Source organism: Lutjanus erythropterus, chromosome 19 (assembly GCF_056507025.1).
Source record: "Lutjanus erythropterus isolate fLutEry1 chromosome 19, fLutEry1.hap2, whole genome shotgun sequence".
Taxonomy (NCBI): Eukaryota; Metazoa; Chordata; class Actinopteri; order Lutjaniformes; family Lutjanidae; genus Lutjanus; species Lutjanus erythropterus.
The window spans coordinates 16,205,758-16,225,697 of NC_139335.1; the positions used below are offsets into that span (position 1 = coordinate 16,205,758).

The following is a 19,940-nucleotide window of genomic DNA, read 5'->3' on the forward strand; positions in this document are numbered from 1 at the left end:
TTACTAAAAATTACTGTTCACTTCCAGTGTCCACAGCCAGCTTTTCCCACTATAGAAAAAAGTTGAGAAAACTCATTATTTGAAGGCAACTAGGTTCACTAAATTTTTTGAGTTTTAAGTCAAACTGTTTTAAAAATAAACTAAAACTAGCTTTGTCAACCTATAATCTTTTCTTGAGATAATCGATAATCAATTTGATTTGTTATTATCTGGGCGCTTGAAAATGGCTGCAATTGAAATTATTGAATTGAATGAATTATTAACCATTATTCATTTTCACTACAATTATTTTTTACACCTGTACAAACCAAACACTGGCTAAAAAATAGGACCAGTCTTGTAGTCCCTGTAGTTTTTCCTACATGCTTGGAAGGGGAGGGTGAGGCGAGCAGTATTCAGTTGGTTGCCACTAAATCCTACATACTGTCCCCTTAAGGGTTTATATACAACACTCAGGTGCACATGTCAGAATTACATTAAATTTCAACCTTCGTCATGTCTACATCTGCTGTTGCGAACCGGTGCTGCTGTTTTTGTCCTTGCCTGTTGGTGGCTGAGCTGGACCCGAAATGCAGGTCAAAACTGCTGCCTCTGCAACTGTGCAACTCTACAACTGGATGATACTGGGTATCATGTATCAATGACACCATGTGTCCTTGCACTTTGAAAAGGGATACCAAAAATAACACAAGTTAGTATTCTCTCATTTCATCTATTTTAGATCATGTCAGACTCAAACTACAGTAGCAGTTCCTGAGCACCAGTGATGATTTACTGCAGTTTTGACAAATGCTGCTTTAGTCTTTTCTCATGCATTTTGTACATTTTACATTTTGTTCATTTTGTCTCCTAGTTATAATACATTCTCTTTTCAATAAATCAGCTTTTTGCTCAACATAGACAAAAACTATAATCTAGCAACTACAACTAGCACTCAATTTTTTGGGCACGATCAAATCTCTGGTACTGAAACCACCTGTATATTAGAGCTAATGCAACTCGTTAGTACTTTAGGATAATAAACATCTTCTGCTGCAAGGGAAAATGTCTGTGGGGATTATTTATAGTCAATGAAAAGATGATAGAAATGCAAAATACATTTTGTAAAAAATGCTGCTTGCTTGAAAACAAAAGCAGTGGCATCTTTCTGTCACGACTACCACCTTGTCATCTCCATCAATAGCAGTCTTTTGTTCTTGCTTCATTCAGTACCTCAATGCAGACATTAAAACACTTTGCAAAGTAATTGCAGGGTAAAGCCAAGTGGGGCAGTAGCATTAAAACTTTATTTTTAAACCAAGAATGATTTCCACCTCGATTAAATCCACTGAACTCTGTTGACATTGAAATGGTTAACTGGCCTATGAACAGCAGTAAAGACGGGGATGTAACACTGTCAAAAACTGACTCAGGAAAATGGTCATCTTTAAAGGGATTGTTTGAAGTGGGATTGTCTGAGGTACCATATTCAGCACGTTACCTGCAGTAGATGGTGGTCAGCATGCCCCAGGTTGGAGAAGCAGCAGGAGCACAGGTGTAGGAAGTGAAGCAATGTACTGCTATGGTTTAGAATACACAACTTTTACTTGTAGTGGAGTTTTTTCACAGTGAGGTTGGTATTAGTAGTACTTTTTCTGACATACAGACCTACTTCTACCACTGGTTAGCACACTAACTGCACCTGTATGTTAGCTAAGCCTTCCCCTTTAAAGGGCACTGCCTCATTGGTAGCCTGGTTTATTTTTTTCCGTGTGTGGTGGTTTTCTTACTTCAGTCAGCCATGAAGTATCTAGATCAGCTCAGGCTGCAGTATAATAGTTACTGAAAGGCTATGTGTTGTGTTTTCAGCTATAGAAAAGAAAAGAACATGACTACAGTGTCTTCTTATATTCTTCGCACTAGAGTTAGTCCACATATTACTGCCTCTTCTCACAATGCTGTCTCTTTCTCGGCACCTGCCTTATTTACTGTGGTTGAATATCCACTGTCATGTTATAGCCTTATAGCCTTATTATATTTATCGTTTAATATATCAATTTTCCCACATGGTATCAAATATCAATATTTTTCAAGGTATTGTATTGAAGTGAGAAATTTCAGTATTGTGACAAGACTACATTTCATTTGCCCGAGCACAGAGTTACCTTGCCCTGGGCAAGCAGCCAAGCATTACTGTTGAGCCCTGACAAGGTCAGCAGCAAAATTTATTTTAGTCCTGTTATTGTGTGACTTTGGTGAATCAAAACAAACCTTTGAAAATATCTAAGTCACACAATAACACAAACTAACAGATTGAGGCAACAGTAGACCAGCAACCCCTGTGTTCTGTGAGGTAAAATTGCTGGGGGGTTTTTTCAAGGCAGTTTGGTGGCTTTGTATAGATAAACATTTTAAAAGGCTGCCTGACAGCAAGGTAGATAAATAATTTTCTAGATGGCTAAAACCTGTTTTGCTGCTGACCCTGTCCACATTGTTTACCTTCCTACACCAGTACTCCTGCAACTTCTCCAAACTGGGGCAAGCTGACCGTCATCTACTGGTGCTAATACACTGACTATGGATAAGTACCTCATACAACACCACTTCAAATAATCTGATATATAATGCAATAATAATTATAATTATACTAATATAGTAATAATAATTCACATAATAAACTATCCCTTTGTGATTTGATTCTAGAAAACCTACATGGAAAAATAGTATGTGTGAAAATCAGCACTGGTTTTGGATACAGCGGTGTGATGAAAAGCAAGCCTGTGCCTGGATGTGATTTAGCATTTTTTAAGTGTGCATGTGGGTGAATACAGAGTGTTTCTGAGGTCATTCAGGCCATCCACTGTGGGAGCAAGTATTTGGAGGCCAGTCACAGTTTGTGTCTGATGCTGCAGAAACAATGGCTTTGTCTTGAAGCTCAGTTCAGGAAATCAGTTGCAGCCACGACTACCTGAGTTATCAAACCCCTGCCATGGGTACACGTTCTCTTTTAGTGCTATTTCTCCCTCCACATGAGTTGATTTTCATTACAAGCCTCAAACTTTGTTTACTTCCTCTAGATTGGTTCACAAAAAAAAGCTTTGATCAAATCATTTGACTAAAACAGGAGGCAAATTCCACACACTCAGTGAGCAAAGTCAGATCTTATAGATGCTGCCTGCCCTGGGGAACATGTCTGTTTCTCCACGCTCTGAGTACAAAGACGACTTGCTAAGGTCCTACAAGGACAGGTTGTCAGCCCCTCTGATAAGAAAACAACAAAACTAGAGGTCACCTCACTGGAGATAAAACAATAAGAGATGTCATCAGGGGCACATGCTTCACAATAGCTTCAAACAATACACTAGCCTGTTGAATGAACTAGACAAAACCATGCAAACAGATTGTGATAAATAGTTTAACTCTGAAATAATTTAATCACAAGTACTGCACTTCAAGAAATGGGATGAATCCCACTTGGCAGCATGTCGGCTGAAATAGTGGCCCAAAATTCAGCAATCTGACAAACAAGTGTTCAAAAGACAGCATAACAGAGCACTATTTAATATGCCTAGGAGGCAATCTTAAAAGTCAAGACAAAACAGCACATAGAGAAGTCATGGTAAAAAAATTATGAAATGTGAAATGAGTAAGCAACATAAAGTGGGGTTAGCCAATGACTGAAGGCAAGTCACACCCAACTTTAAGGCAGTGTAAGCAATTATGATTAACTTAAACTGAAATGTTAACTGAAATTTGAAATCCTGTGTATAACATGCTTCAATGCGTCACAATGAACTGCTGCACATAGATTCACTTGGAGAACAACCTGTAAACCTTGGCCGCACGGAAAACATCTAAAGACTGTTGTTACAAAATCATTTTGTTATTTTCCTTGCCCCACACTGATGAAAAATCTATTTGCCAGTGATTATCTCATCTGCATATTACATGGTGATAAATTAATCCATGTCAAAACTAGTTTATGTTTCAAGTACTTCAGTAAAAATATTGATTCTCCAGTTCAAGGAAAAGGAAATTATTACATATTATGTTATCAAGTGCTTTATGTGTCTATTTTTTAGGATTATGATTGAATAAAATATTGAAAAATGAATGTGACAAGATTTTGATGAGCTAAGAAATGGACTGATGGATGGATAAGCAACTATCAGAACAGTGTTGTGTGTAAACTACAGGAATAACTTCCTGACTATGACAGGTAATACAATAAACTTATTTTATGATCTCAGCCACTTCCACTGTTCTAAGTATACAACCTGTCATCAGAGCTAACTGATATCTACTGATGCGGAACTTCACTATTGTGCTAAGACTCTTCAGGTATATTGCCCAAGCCAACTATTTCAGCTGTTGCTTGCTACAAACTTTCAACACCACAATATAAAAGTTGATTGACTGTTTGTTTTGCGTTGATTCTGCACACTGGTGTTGGCATGCAAGGTATGACTATCAATAACGGTACAGCAACTGTTTGATTTACAGTCCCTGTCCACCATAGCTACAGTTTTGCTTACTTTATCTAGCTAGCAACCCAGCTAGATTAGCAGTGTCACCAGTCGGTCCAGGTGCTACAGAGGAGAATTTCGCTAAATGAGTCTGCAAGTATGTGGCGTCACATTGCCAGAGTAATCTAAAAGGGGGGAAAAAATCAAGGTGGAAGGACACTTAAAAGAAAATTTACACTGAAGTGGCGCTTCTCAGACAAGGGAATGAGAGACTGGCTTTTTTATGACAGCAATAGCAATAGAATGAGCTGTAGTGTTTGCCACAGGAACTCAGCAAATAGGATCTGCACCCGTTTCGTATTTTATGCAGTTTTATAGCCGGTTGAAAAATGTTATAGCCAGTAAATGTTTTCAAATTACCAGCCATTGGCAGATGGACCCTCGGTAAAATACCATCAGACCTGTGCAAAAGAGGAAAAAATAACCTAAACCCTCCATTTAACATGTCATGATATAAACATTTAATAAATTGTTTAAAGCACATAATACTGTAAGCTAGTTAAGCTGATATAAGTCTAAGTGTTTTTTATGCACAGTATTTGTCAACAATTATAACTTGACCTCTGAGGAAAGACATTTTATTTAATTACAACTGTGTTTTACTATATTGTCATTCATTATCTCTTACACCAGCCTCCACTCATGGGTGTCCACAGAAGGAGTTACAGTTGTTGACAAATACTTTAATAAACACTTATATCTGCTTAAAATGGCATTAGAGTGTCCAATAAATCATTAATTAAATGCTTAATAGGTACCGCAAAAACTAACCGCACATGCTTGTGGTAGAGACGGCACACTCAAGCCATAAAAATATAATAAAGGATCTTTTATTAACACAGACATATGCAAAGAGATGTCATAAATAAGTTCTTATGCATTTGGCATTTAAAGGTGAACATAATGCTGAATTTCTATTTATTTTCTGACTTACTCAATAATCTAAAGAGGCTGTTATAGGACTATGATGTCACTCATGTCATACCAAGACAGACAGAAACTATAACCTACTGTCCAAGGTAAAAATGTACTTATATATTCCAAAACAGTGGCTGGCACATTCTCAATACGATGAGGGGGGGAAGGTGTGAGGGACTGTCTGTTGGTGATCTGTCACCGACATGTCTCATCAAACCATCCAAGACAAGTCACATCACAAACATCAAAGAGAGCAGTAGTAGCTGTGAGGGGAAGTGAGAACAGCGACAGCGATGTGGAAGTTAGTTGTTACTGTATAACACCCACACTCAACACAACACTGCAGTTTATATATAGCACGGGTTTAACTTTCTGTACATGCACGTACAGAACTGTGGATCTCAGCTGGAAGTTACAGTGCACTTTTTGGCTGTAGCACTCAACTTTAGATGTGAACTCAGCCAAAAAGTCCAGAGCCTTGTCTCACACACAGCTTTAGGAGCCATATTTTGCTCTCCAATACAATCAAATGGACCGCATTGTAAACAGTGCCCTCATTTCATTTGCATTCTATTATTACTTTTGTTCAGATTGCTTATTCTGTTGAGCTAATACAGCTTGAATGTGTATTGGTGGATGATGGATGCTCCCTGACCCACTTACTAAGCTGTCATCCTGCAGAGGGAACAAAGAGGAGCAGCTGTCTATCAATAGCCTGAACGTGTTTTCAGGACTGACACAAATAAAAGAGAGAAATAACAGCACGTGCGTCTGTCCAAAATCAGAAGGGACGCCACAAATAAGCATCCGCTTTGATACCTCAAGTGATCGCTGATTAGGCAGATCACATGGAGGCCACTTCAAATGTCATGTCAACAGAGAAACACAGCACCACAGAAAAAAGAATAAAGGCTTATTAGCTAGGATTTTCATGATCAAATGATCTGTTGATTTTGACGACGTGTTTAACAACAGTGAAAAATGACAATCAAAATTTATTTGTAGCATACTGTCAAATCTGCAACTTGCTTGATTTGATTCATCAATGGTTCAGAATCCCAAAAACCTAAAATTAACAAAGACATAAAACAAGAAAAGCGATAAATCTAAGCAGATGGTAAAAGCCAATGTTTGGCATTTTTTGCTTAATGGTACGATTATTTTGACACATCATGAAATTACAATATGATTAACGATTAGTGATTTAGTGGCAACATTTGCTTTGTTATATGTTATTTGTGTTCAGTTTTGTACATTTCTTTTTTTAATGCACATCTTCTCTAATTATTGTATGTTTTTTTATCTTAATCTTTTTATAATTATTGTTCTGTCTTTTATTACTTACTGTTATTTTTAAATTGAGGCATTCTGGCCAAACTTTTTCCACATGGTTGTAAAACTATTACAATCAAGATGATGTGACATTTGTTGGAGTCTGTACCAAGCAAACATGTTTTTTTACATCTGGAGAGCAAGATTTGTAGACCAAGGCATCTCTGCAGCAACACAGTACTTCATTTTAATGCTGTTTTGTCACATATTCTTCCATTACCCAAAAAATTGCAGTGTCAGCAATTTTAATATTGCACTTGGCCATATAGCAATTTTGACTAATTGTGCAGCCCTGGTTACTTGGTCTATAAAGTGTCAGAAAATAGTGAAAAAAAGAAGGCAATCAGCATTTCCCTTTCCCAAAGGTGATGCCACTTTACAGTCACAGAGGAGTAAAGAAATCAGAAAAGATTCACATTTAAAAAGCTGGAATCAGACAATTTAGACTTTCTCCCCTTACAAATTAATTGAACCAATTCTTTGCAGGAATGATTTACAGTTTTTCCCTTTTATATTTCAAAGCAAATTGCATCAGTTTTTTTTTACTGTTTATCAGACAAAACAAGCAATTTCAAGACATTAACTTGGAAGTTTTCTGACATTTAAATATTTATCTATTGATCAAAAATCATGAAAACGATCATTTGTCCCAGACACAGCAGAGGCACAGCACAGTGCTGATAAATCAGTTATTAAATAATAATTAATGCTCATATTTTGGTCTGGGAGTCAATAAGAAACAACATAAATATGCGCAGAACACACAGCTGTGGAGGACAAAAGATGTTGCTGCAGATAAAACCCTCTACACAATGGAACACCATCTTTGTTGTGGAGATTATCTGATGCCAAATGTTCCTGTGACGTGGTGAATAGTGGCAAGTGGTAAATAGCGGCAAATCCTGCTAAAAATATTGGGGCCAATAAATTAAACGCCGATATTGGCCTATCACAGCTATATCAGCCTATATTGGTATTGGCATATATTTTGCCTTATATGAAAGCATTTTTTAAATAGAAAATAATGCACATTGCTTTTATTTTCAGTTTTACAGGCAACAATTTATGCATATTTGATTGTTTTATATGTGTGTGTATATATACATAAAATTCAGATAAGGATAAGTAAATTACAGTTAATATAGCCTAGAGCTATGAAATATTGAATTATCCATCTTTGCTCACTACATCTGAGCCTTGCTTGGATCTTTCTCCCTCAGCTGTGCATAAACTACAGTTTACACCAACTTCTTTTTAAAATACCAATGTGTGGAATTACCAGCCATCTTATCAGTATCAGCCATGAGAAGCAAGTTATTATCAGTTATCAGTGCTGGCTGAAAAAAAAAATCCATATCATGCATTCCAATCAATCAGTTATGAAATTGTAATTATTGATGATATTTAGGTCTGGGAGTTGATAAGAAGTAACATGAACATGCTCAGAATATACAGCTGTGGAGGACAAAAGATGCTGCTGCAGATAAAACCCTCCACACAAAGGAACACCATCATTGTTGTGGAGATTATCTGATAGCAAATAGGGCTGGGCAATACACTGATATTATATCAACATCGTGGTATGGGATTCTTAAATTCTGACTATTATATCATGATGTGGGAAAAGTGTTGTCTTTTCCTGGTTTTAAAGGCTGCATTAGGGTAAATACAGGCAATTTTCAGCTCCTGGTGATTATTTATCAAAAATCTCATAGTGTTGAAAGCATTAATAGCGCTTCTTAAGACACTGCAAGTAGAGGTTCTGCATTCTAAACCTTAATAAACATAAGCATTAATATAGAAAAAAAATACTTTAAATAGTTATTCTGCAGTAAAGTAGTCCCTGTCAGTGCTTTGGATTAATATTACTGCTTCATTAATGTGTATGTTGCATTTTACTGCTGTAGAAATTTAAGGTTAAGCTAATTTTACTACTTTATACACTGCTGGGCTCTTTGATCCAGAGGAATGCATCATATTCCATAAGATCATATGTTTGGACTATATCAGAATTTACAGTGTGTTATTTAGAGAAAATGTGTCAATCCAAGGGGCTGCTATTAACGATTATTTTCACTGTCAATTAATCAGTTGATTATTTTCACAAGCAATCGATCAGTTATTTGGTCTGTAAAACAGCAAAAAAGGTGGAAAAAAACCGAGCAGCTTTTCAAATATCTTGTTTTGTCTACAACCCAAAGATTTTTTAGTTTACTGTCATACAGGACTGAAGCAAATAGCATATACTCACATTTAAGATACTAGATCGGAGAATTTTGATCTTTTTTTCTTAGAAAACTGCTTAAACCGATTAATGGATTATCAAACTAGTTGGTGATTAATTTCATAATAGATTAATCCTTACAGCTTCATATGAATATACATATATAGTACATGGTGGAATTGTTCAAAATATTGAGATGTTATTTATAGGCCATATCGCCCAACCCTGATCTTAAATGATGTTGCTGTGATGCGGTGGACAGTGGCAAGAAGATCCTACTAAAAATCACACAAAACAAAGGTAGTTCAGAATTGCAATGCTGGGCTGCTGCTGCTTCATTTACCTGCTGATTCACCCGTGTTGATCCAGTCTGGATTTGCAATGCTGGCTATTGCAAATATATCTGCTGCCAGAAACAGGCACCCTGAAATGATGGTTAGTTTATCCATGTCGCCAGCTGATGAGGCAAAGGTGAATGACGCGGAGGAAAATGCGGCGGTCGTTGTCCAAATGTGACCCCGAGTGTTGAGAGACACAGGGTGGGCTGTTATCAGTCTAACCTCGCCCCCTTCAACAGGAGCCTGCTGCTGCTGCTGTTGTGGTGGTTCCTCTGCTGGGCATTTTGCAGCGACGTTAGCTCCTTCGCGTCAAGCAAGCGAGAGCCTCCAGCTACAAAAGGCTCCAATACGACGCACAAAAGCATCACATCTCAAATGCCCGTGGTAGTCCAGTACGGTAAAACAATAGCTCGCTCAGCGCCGGGGCCTGTTGTCTTTCGGATCCGTTTAACAGCAGCAGCATCGGGTGCAGCTGCAGCTAGCTAGCTAGCTAGTTCCCAGATTCGGGCTCGGTGTACCGAGCTGCGGCCCAGAGGCTGCTCGACGGCCGAGACCGCGACTGTGCTATCATTTCACACACGATGTCACACAGACGAAGGTGGGGAAGAAGAAAGAAGAGGCGGTATCCGTGTTTCTAGCGAAGCTCTAACGTTAGCCGTCAGGAAAACGAGAAGCCATCACTCGTTCTCCGCTGGAATAGCATCTGGTACTTTCAGTCCGTTAGCCAGCCAGCTTCACCTCCTCTTCTCCTTCTTCTTCTTCTTCCTCTCCTTCTTCGGATCACGGTGAGGAGGTTTTTTTTAACGTTGCGTATTTAATCCACAGGAGACGTTAAAGGTCCGAATATGGACGGTGAAACGGTAACGTTATTGTTATGCTTCCCAGCCGTGTGCCCACCGTTAGCTCAGCCTCCCTTTCTGCCAAATGACATCAGGCAAACACCCCCACGCAGCGTCCCGCACACACACACACACACACATACACGCACCATAGCACACACACTCACAGCTCAGCAGCGTCTTCACGTTCGGAGGGGGTTCGTTCTCTTCTCGCGATACTACACAAAAAAGGGGTTCGTTTTGTCCTGAGTCGCCCTGCTTATGGCAGTTAATTGAGTGAGCAGAATGAGTGCTGCAGGAGAGCATCTTTAAAAGCACTCAACAAAATGACACATAGGTATCACCAACAAAAATATAAACGCCTTGTTTTGGACTGATTTTTTCTGAATTAAAGTAAAAAATCTCAAACTACTTATGTGCACACGAGGGGTTTATTTCTCTCAAATTTCGTTAAAAGCCTTGTTAGTGAACACTTCTCTTGTGCCAAGATAATCCATCCACCTGACAGGTGTGGCATAGGAAGATGTTTGATTGTGATACAGGTGTTTCACAAAAAGGCTGGGCTGCACAAGCAAAGATGATTTTTTAAAATCTGTTTAAGTCATGTTTTTTTTTTTGTTTTTTTTGTTTTTTTTTTAAATATGTTGCACCAAATACTAGTTTCCTTCTTTCACTTCAGTTAACAAACAATATAACATGTTTTCTTTTTTGCTTATTAACTAGTTTGCAAACAATCAAACAAAGAGAAATGCAGAGCAACTGCATATGAAAGTTTTTCTGGCTTCTTTTATACTCATTACATCGTCACTGCACTCAAATGTATTTATTTTTATTTTTATTTACATAAGAAAGAATCTACATATTAATTAAAGTATTTAATTTCAGTTTGTTTCAATAAACTTGGATTTACTTTTTAATTATGCAATAAGGCTCTTCTTAATTTTAAAAATGGATCTACTCATTTTAAACATGTTTTTTATTAAACTCTGATTAGAACAAATCTTACATTAAGTATTTGTTGGTGCAACCTGCTCTGAAATAAGGCAAGGTAAGGTATTGAGACGTTTATTATGCACTTATGCACTAAGGACTGAAGCCTTAATATACAGGGCACATGCTCTACCAAGTGAGCTACCAGGGTGCCACTTAAAGAGACTTTACTTCACAGAAATAAAACAGCATAAATAATTATTTAAATCAGTAAAAAAAAAAAAAAAATCCAGCTAGAAAGATCTGGCAGGCCAAATCGAACGTTAAGATGGGTCAGCTTTGGTCTGAAGGCCTCACTCTGGGCAGCATTGATTTAATTGAAGGCCAACAGACACTACAGAGGCCAAATGAGTCTGTTTTTTTTTTTTACTTCAAATAAACAGATGGTTTGATTCGATTTGTTTTAGAGGCATTTTTTTCAAAGCCATTTAAGTTTTTCAAACTTATTCTGTTCTTGATTTGTGTTAAGATTCACACAAATCCTGGTGTTTTTTGTTCCATTCTGGGTTTTTATTTTCTATATACGCAATTCTACACTAACACTAACATTGAAATTGTACTGGTGATTTTGTATTGTTTGTGTTTTGTATAGCTTTTTGGTGTGGTTTTCATATAAACCTTTACAGGTTGCCGTTCACACCTCACGTTTTATTATTTTTGTGTTTATCTGTGTGAAATAAATAAACCTAAAAACTTAGTTAAAATTAGCACCACCTCAACTATCAACAATACGTAAATTCTGCTTAATAAATCAGTAATAATAATCCAGTTCTATAACTTATGATCTTTCATTTAAGAATATTATTTCCTCACTTGTTTAACAACCAAAAACATGGCTGCCTGTGACTAAATTTAGGACTTTCAACAAATGTTAAATTCAAGTCATGTCTGTGCTTTTGGGTCCCCCTACTGGCTGAGGAAGGGAACAATATCTCTGAAGTGCTAAAAATACCTTTTCAACCACTTCTGACACCACACTAAAAGCTACAGTAACTCTAGATTCATTCCAAGATACAAATTCAAGGGACAACCACACATTATTACTGTCATTACTTTAATTTACATAGATATACAGTTAAATTGACAAAAAAAAAACAGAAAAGAAAAATTGCATTATGATTCTCTGGCTCCCTGTTGTGGTGCTTACACGAACTGCAGGACAGACTACGAATGATTGATGACATCAAATGAATTGTTGCAGGAGGGCTGTGGCTTTGAGGTCCTCTTTCCTTTTAAAGCAGCCACGCACAGCATGCCCTAGTTAAAATCACCGGCTCTTTTACTTTATTTTCATACTTCATCCACAAACGGAGTATTCTTGAGGTGTCCACTCGCTGCCATGGTCTTCTTGCCATCCACAAATTTTTTTGCAGCCTGTAAAGGTGTAGTCAGATCGTTAGTGGAAAACTACAACTCAAACAGTAAACGACTGTCATTAAAGTAAAATTTTTACTTTAATTTTGTGTGCTGGGGCTGCACAGTTTGTATTAGTGCTTATTGGTTCCATGTTGGTTTTGTTTCTGTTAGAGCACGATCAATGCAGTTTTCTGAGTTGTTCTCAAGTTAATACAACTTTATGAAAGTAATATTAACATCATAATCCAATACCCTTTAAGACCTGACATAATTTTATTTAAGACATTTTAAGGCCTCCAGTTCAGATTATTAGATTTTTAAAAAATGTATCTGGGAACACCCTGATTTACTCTGAATTTGATGACTTTACTGTTTATCAGACAACAGTGAGACAAGGATTAGGTTTTAAAAATGACAGCGTTTCTGTGGGCCGGGACTCACTGATTAAAAAATACTTGACAACTGTATTCACTGATTTTTGGGGAAACTGGATCATAATTTATGAGGAGAATATTTTCTGGTTTTCCCTCTGATGTGCTCCGGCTTTTTTGCTGAAAAAAAGCATAGAAATGATACGATCTTTGATGGGGTCTGTACCAAACAACCATGTTCCCTTATGCCTGGAGAGTGGAATTTGTGAGCCAGGGCACCTCTGTGTGTAAAGCACCATAACATGCTTCATTTATAATGGTATTATGTGAATCATTTTACCTTCATCAAAAAAATGCAGCTCATGAAATTTGGATGTTGCACTTGGCTATATTGAGATTTGGATAATATTTAAATTAATTACTCAGTCCTTAAGTATTTCTGACAGTATATTGCAAAGCACCAGTGAAATGAAGGTGTGACAAAAACTGAAGTTGTGATGATTCAAGATTGTCGAACAGTATCACCACCTCACCTTGACCACATCAGCCTGGGTGACAGCATCTATAGCCTGGACAACAGCGTCAGGGAGCTGGTACGCTGCAGTGGTCAGAGCCTGAGCACCGATCTCCTCCAACAGGCTCTCAGAGCTCTCGAGTGACATCAGGTACTCTGACTTCACCTGGTTCCTGCACAGAGAAGGGACATCAGTAATCCTCTTTTAGCACAGCAGCTCAGATAGAACTGCACCACCAACATCTGTCTCACATTTCTCAGTGAACTCACTTTGCTCTGGTGACATCGGCCGCTGACACATTTCCCTCAGCCACACCTCTTACTTGAGCGATGGCAGCTTTGATAACCTGCAGAGGATGGCAACAAGCACAAGTTCAGTCAAATTTAGATTCTGGCATCTTTGCAGATTTTAAATGCAGTTCGATTTGTCTTGGACAAAGTGAATTAAGCAATCACCTCTCCTGCGGAGTCAGCTTGTGCGATGGTGTAGACACCAAACATGCCAGAGTCAGAGTATGAGGCATTGAAGGCAGTGGCCTGAAAGACAGCCAGAGGTCATCTGACGTTAGGAGACAAACTTCCTAATGCAACATCATATCCTACAATTAAAAAAAAAAAACAATATAAAAATAACCATTTCTTTGTTAAACTTACATCGAAGGGTTGTGTGGTAGCTTTGGCAATACCCTGACTCAGTTTGCTGGTGATGTTGGAGCCCCTCTTCACATGTGGCCCAGCTCCCAGGATCCTTTGCAACACGCTGAAGGCATTAGCCTCTGCACTACCTGCAACGCCACCTTCGCTGGCAATCAGTGCATGGACCAGGTCGTCATTGTTCTGCACTCGCATCTCACCTACAAACACACACAGAATAATCCCTTTATCAGGGTTTCTACACCTCTTCTACAATCAAATTCAGTTTACAGCTGCAATAAATTACATAGAAATATATTTCATGTTTCAAAATGTTACAACTGTCTGTAAGTAGACTTGTAATCATCTACAACCTGACTGAGTTAATATTAACAATTTTTCAATTTTAAGCCATGCTCATCATGGCAATAACACAGTGATTCATTTCAAAAGCTGTAATGTTGCTATTAAACATGTTTTACCTCCACGGTACACAGCCTTAGCCACAGGTGCTCCAGTGCCACTGCATACACTCAGGAGCCCCTCGCCCACCTGCCTCAGGACAGAGTGCTTTACACCTGGACACATAAATCAGACAGTACCGACATCAACATGCAGCTCAGAAGCAGCACTGGAAAATACTGTACATTCCCAGGATAGAACCCTCCATAACAGTGTGACATGTCGTCATTCAGGCATGCCGACACTTGCAGAGTCAGAACTCATCATGTTCAAAATCTATGCGTAACAAAACCATTCAACAGTCCAGCCATCCTTTACTGACTGAGTACCTCTGTGCCTTGGGCATTTGAGGCAGAGTTAAAGCACAAATACACACAATCATACACACATTTTATTAACATCAGCGGTTCCCAAACTTTTTCCCCCAATGATAGACACACATTAGACCATGGACCCCCAGTTTTAGAGGATTTTGGCCTTTGTCATTCCATCCCTCACTTCCATACGCTTATTTTTTGACACTTTTAGGGGGGACAGGCATCTTAGCTGGGGAGATAGCAGGTCAACAGTATATCCCACATAGAGGTAGTATACATCATCTGAAAGCTGGGAGCCTGAAGATTAATTTGATGTATGTAATGTAGCTCAGCACTATGTGTCAAGTTTTTCTACTCATAAACCTGTAATAAACACTGTGCTTTCTTCAGAAGCGTACTCAGATTTTCAAAATTTAGGGTATATAAGGGCTTAGAACATTATGATGGGAGAGTATGATGCCATTCCCATGATGCTCGATCATGTCTCATAAGTTATTACAGCCATTTTTGGGTTGATAGCAATTATTACACAGATTTGGTGCAGAATTTAACATTTTTTAACTGCTTGACACTTAATAAAAATGATCAAAATTACCTCCAAAACACCAGAATAAGACACCAAGACTTTGAGAAACATCAGAGAGAAAAATCATGCTGTGATTTGGTATCAAACGTCTTGTCTTGCCCAAAATGCGATTGTATTATATTTAATCTCATAGAGAAATAAAAACACAAAAAATATCTCAGAAGATGAAATCAGAGGGTTTGGACATTTTTTGATGATCAAAATAGCTGCTGATTACTTTAATAGTCGATTAATAATCAATTAACCATTGCAGCTGTAGTTCCAACTTCCAAGAAATGTGATAAAAGTCTAAATATTCTATTCCTCCTTTTTGGGGGGACTGCTTACATCCCACTCAAGGACCTCAACAAGACAAGAAAGGGAGAGCAGAAATGAAAAAGCAATATAGTCTGCAGACGAGACAGAACTAAAGTCACTCACCTAGTCCTACAAGAGCCATTCTGCCAGTGGTGAAATTGTCCTCAACAAATGACTGCAGCTACGAGGGGAGGATAAGGAGGAGGAGAGGCGTGTAAGAACTACACACAAACTAACAAAAAATTAAACAATTAACTACTTCCATACAGAATGTGGAGAAACAGAACAAAACACACATCCATACCTGTTTAGAGGAGACACGTCCGACCATGTAGTCAGGGCAGTACAGAGAGTTAGACAGGGCATTTTTGTACGCCGCCTCATGCAACTTCTCAATTACTCCTGCAGGAGACAACAGAACACACTGAATTACAGAAAGCAGGCTCCATAAATGGCAGTTAAGTCTCCATTAAGGTCCCAGTAAATCGTACATTATAGTGTATTTAGCTTCAGTATTTTGATGCATTTCTGTTCTCTTCTGTAATTGGCAGATACCCTCACAAGTCCGATAAGCAATAAAATGTCTGCAGACATTTTATTAGTAGTAGAGTTTTAAACCTGACGTGATGCCACGCTAGTTTCTGGAACTGACCTATCTGAGGACACTGCTGAACCAGAGTCTTGTCAATCTTCACCCTGGGCGTTAGGTCGTCCACCTCCCATGGCCTGAACTCCTGAGCTGCAGTCACGTTGACCAAATACTCCATTAATAAATCTCTGCACACACACACACACACACAGACAAAATAAAGTTAACACATACTGATGCATCAACATGACACCGTGCTGTTTTTAAGTAAAAAGAATGTGAAACATAAATGTGTAAAAAACAACAACAGTCTTGACATAAAATGGCAGCACTCACAGGTGATCCCTCAGGCATTCTGCAGTGTAGACCATAGTCTCTCTTGATGATGTCACACTGCAGGTCAAACAGATGACAACACATTTGGTTCAGTGTGGTGGGCTATGGTTACACTGGCATTCTCCCAGTTATTTATAGCAAGAAAACACTGCCAGTATGTGTGTGTGCGCGCAGAGAGTACTCTCACTGACCTCAGGCTGCCCCCCAGAGCTTCCACACCGCGACAGATCCTGAAGGCAGACGCACCCTTAGTCGTCTACAAAACAACAGCAAGAGTTTCAACAAGATCCTGTAGCAGGCTGGTGACATAACAAGGATTAGAAACTAGCAGGAGGGCTAAGAGACAGATTTAAAGAGAGGAAAGTGAGAGCCAACTGTCCTTAAATTTGTCAAAATCTACCAGAGTAGATGAGCATTGTTCTAGTTTGCCACATTATATCACTTAAATTAATTTAAAGAAATTTACAGGTTTACGGCTTTCCTGAAGACACGATCATCACACATTTACAATTTACCAGGTTTGCTGCCAGTCGTAGCACATGAGACACACCCTGGTTTTCCACTGTCTCATAGCGACTTCCTGCTTTCACAAACACACCAATGGTGGACAAAGGGGAGTAGTTCTCCAGTGAAGCTATCACCAGACCGTTTGGAAGCTTCGACACCTGCAGCAGCAAAGAAAATTGTTACTGGAAACTTGCAATCTAACTGTAAAGTAATGTACATATTTTTTTATTTACATTGAAATGTGATTGATAACCATGTTGAGTCTTCAGGATAAATGTTCTACAGTTTGGTGGATCACATGTAGACAAGAGCAGCACCTACCTGGACACTTTGGGGAGGGAGAGGTGCAGCTGAGGACGGTTTGCGGCCTGCGAGGGGTTCAGTCAGAGCCTCACTCCTCCTGGCGGCGGCATAGCACCGTTTCTGTGGGAAGTGATGACAACAAATTTAAGACCAGTGACTTCTCTTAGCTGCTGTTTAACTTTTCCTCTTTGGGGCAACAAGAACAAGTGCTGAAGTACTTCTACTGTCTTTGATTTAACAGTGTTTCTGTGAGAAAGTGGCACAGCTTCAAGCAGTGCAAACATCAGGGTCCAGTTTAACAGCCAGCTGAAGAAAGACAAACTTCCTCCCACAGGCTCAAGTACAAGTGCTCCACAAAAGCAGGCTGAGGTTAAATCGGACAAATCACCACTCCACTGAGATTAACACAACCTCTAATGTTTCATAACACCCGCTGTCACCTCCCCAACTCTGTTATGAATACACAGGTACTTGAGAGATCACCACACCAACAAGGAAAAAGAAATTACTTTAAAAGTGACCTGGTCATTTAACAATTAATCATTCATAATCAATAAGAAAAAATGTCTTTCTCTCAGTTTAAGTTTTATTCAAACAATTGTAGTTGTACATTAGTTGTGTGAAACATTTTAAATAAACAGAATAATAAAATAATTAGGTGCACAAGAGCAGTTGTTTCAAGTGAGAGCCTGTTCTTATTGAACAAATGACAAAAAAAAGTCAGATTAAGTGCAATTACTGCTATTTCTTGACTAACAAGGATGATGAAGATGCAATGATTAACTGACTAATCGATTATTATCCACCATTTACATTAATCTCCAATTATTCTGGTAACTGATTAATCATTTTGAGTAGCCTGATTTTTAACAATGCACCATAGAACTGCATTGATTAATGGGTTATTAATCAAATATTAAGTTACTCGTCAACTATTTTGATAATCGATTAATCATTTTGAGTCATTCTTTAATTTAAAAAAAATGTAATTTCTAAATATTTTTGAGTCTCGGACAAAACAAGACATTAGAGGACGTCAACTTGGGCTTTGGACAATAATGATCAACATGTTTCACCATTTTATGGCACAAACCACTAGTTGATTAATAATCGATTATTCGAGAAAATAACTGACAGATTAATCAGTGATGAAAATAATTGCCAGTTGCAGCCTCACTGCACCACGTTAGATGATTCCCTGTACATTTCACAGCATTAGTTAGTTAGTTCTGTGATGTCTTTCATATACAACCCTGGTTACTGTTAACGTTTGTTCATTAACTAGCCTCTGGCCTCCTCCTGTATTGCAAGGACCCCCGGACAAAGCATGCTGAGTGTCCCCTGATGTATAGCATATCAAACAGCAGACAGCTGTCATTAAGTGGGCTGGTGGGAAGGTGTCCTTAAGTGACCTGTGTAAATTTAGTACATTGACTGCCTGTGTCCTGTCATCAAAGCCCGCTGTTATTGTTACACTGTAGAGGTGAAATGTCTGGATGTCATCAAATTATGATCAGTATAGGGGTGCTGTTCGCTTCAAGACACCTCGATCCAAAAAACTGTGACACACGAGTTTGGAGATGACCTTCAGGTTGCATCCAACTGAGCCAAGAACCACAAGAAGCTACAACAAGCAGCCGAGCTGAGCCCAATAAACACGCCATTTTACAGCACAGCTACTTCCTATTATAATTCAGGATATGCGAATGATTCAGGGAGAAGCTGCGGCTCAACTCTGCTGTAAAACCATGCAAGCAAGCCTTACGTTAGATAAACCTGCATTAGCGAGCCACCTAGCAAGCTAGCTAGCCTGCAGGCTAATCACAGCTAGCTAACTGCGGCTTCGCTTTTTGAGCCGACCGAGAATAACACCGAGTCGGGTTCAGTCCCGTCGGTTACACAGCTCACATCAAACCGAGAAAAGTCCGGGACTCACTGGGAGAGTGTTCAGAGACCGGATTCCTCTCATGGCTCCAGACTCTCTCCTTCAGCCGGTACAGAAAGACAGTTATGGCGGTGGGTTGACGTATTACCCACAATTCACTGCGCCGTACGCGCAACCGACTCAAAGATGATTTAGATCGTCAAGATGCACCGCAAATACCGCAGCAGGTTCAAAGTTATTATAAACTTATAATAAACTCTTTGGGTTGTGTTAGACAAAATCGTTCTCCGACCGAACCATGTCAAAATAAATAAATTCATTAATTAATTAAAAAATAAAGAAATAAATAAATGAAAATATAAATGGACACTCTAATGTAGACTTTTTAAGTCACAATAAGCGAGTTGTGAGGTTGATAAAATACTTAACATAGGTATAGTAGGGATGAGTCCGCATACAAATACATTTCAGGAAACCACAAATAATGCGATGGATACAGATATTTCTTTTATCCAAATACGCTTGTTATTATTGAAGGAAAAAATACAGTGGAAACCTATATAACATAAGCATGTGACTATCATAACTGTTTACTAGTTTTTTTTACTCATGCAGATGGCAATTTAATTCAGATTTTT

At 38.6% G+C, this 19,940-nt stretch overlaps 2 protein-coding genes across 2 annotated transcripts in view; both read right to left on the reverse strand.

Moving 5' to 3' along the window:
- The window catches only part of mosmoa (modulator of smoothened a), a 30,615-nt gene extending 19,905 nt beyond the window's left edge, over window positions 1-10,710 (reverse strand). Inside the window, exon 1 of the mRNA XM_084744797.1 lies at window positions 9,323-10,710. Coding sequence (XP_084600923.1) covers window positions 9,323-9,428 — 106 coding nt within the window. The 5' untranslated portion in view covers window positions 9,429-10,710. The remainder of the gene's footprint in view (window positions 1-9,322) is intronic.
- A 1,471-nt stretch (window positions 10,711-12,181) lies between these two features.
- Window positions 12,182-19,488, reverse strand: uqcrc2a (ubiquinol-cytochrome c reductase core protein 2a). The gene is made up of 14 exons (XM_084744485.1): window positions 19,354-19,488; window positions 17,436-17,537; window positions 17,123-17,272; window positions 16,799-16,863; window positions 16,608-16,664; window positions 16,335-16,459; window positions 15,987-16,084; window positions 15,806-15,863; window positions 14,503-14,598; window positions 14,042-14,241; window positions 13,844-13,924; window positions 13,658-13,734; window positions 13,407-13,560; window positions 12,182-12,520 (listed from the first exon to the last, which is right to left on the reverse strand). Exons 1-14 carry the CDS (start codon window positions 19,384-19,386, stop codon window positions 12,437-12,439), a joined length of 1,380 nt encoding a protein of 459 aa, XP_084600611.1. The 5' UTR covers window positions 19,387-19,488; the 3' UTR covers window positions 12,182-12,436.
- Window positions 19,489-19,940: the final 452 nt, after the last annotated feature.

What these genes read in the sequence shown, in the direction of transcription:
- uqcrc2a (XM_084744485.1), bottom strand. Translation starts at nt 19,386, where the DNA reads ATGAGAGGAATCCGGTCTCTGAACACTCTCCCA. An exon ending in GGTCTCTGAACACTCTCCCA is followed by an intron (nt 17,538 to 19,353) that starts GTGAGTCCCGGA and finishes CACTTCCCACAG; the next exon opens with AAACGGTGCTATGCCGCCGC. An exon ending in TACGACTGGCAGCAAACCTG is followed by an intron (nt 16,864 to 17,122) that starts GTAAATTGTAAA and finishes GTTGTTTTGTAG; the next exon opens with ACGACTAAGGGTGCGTCTGC.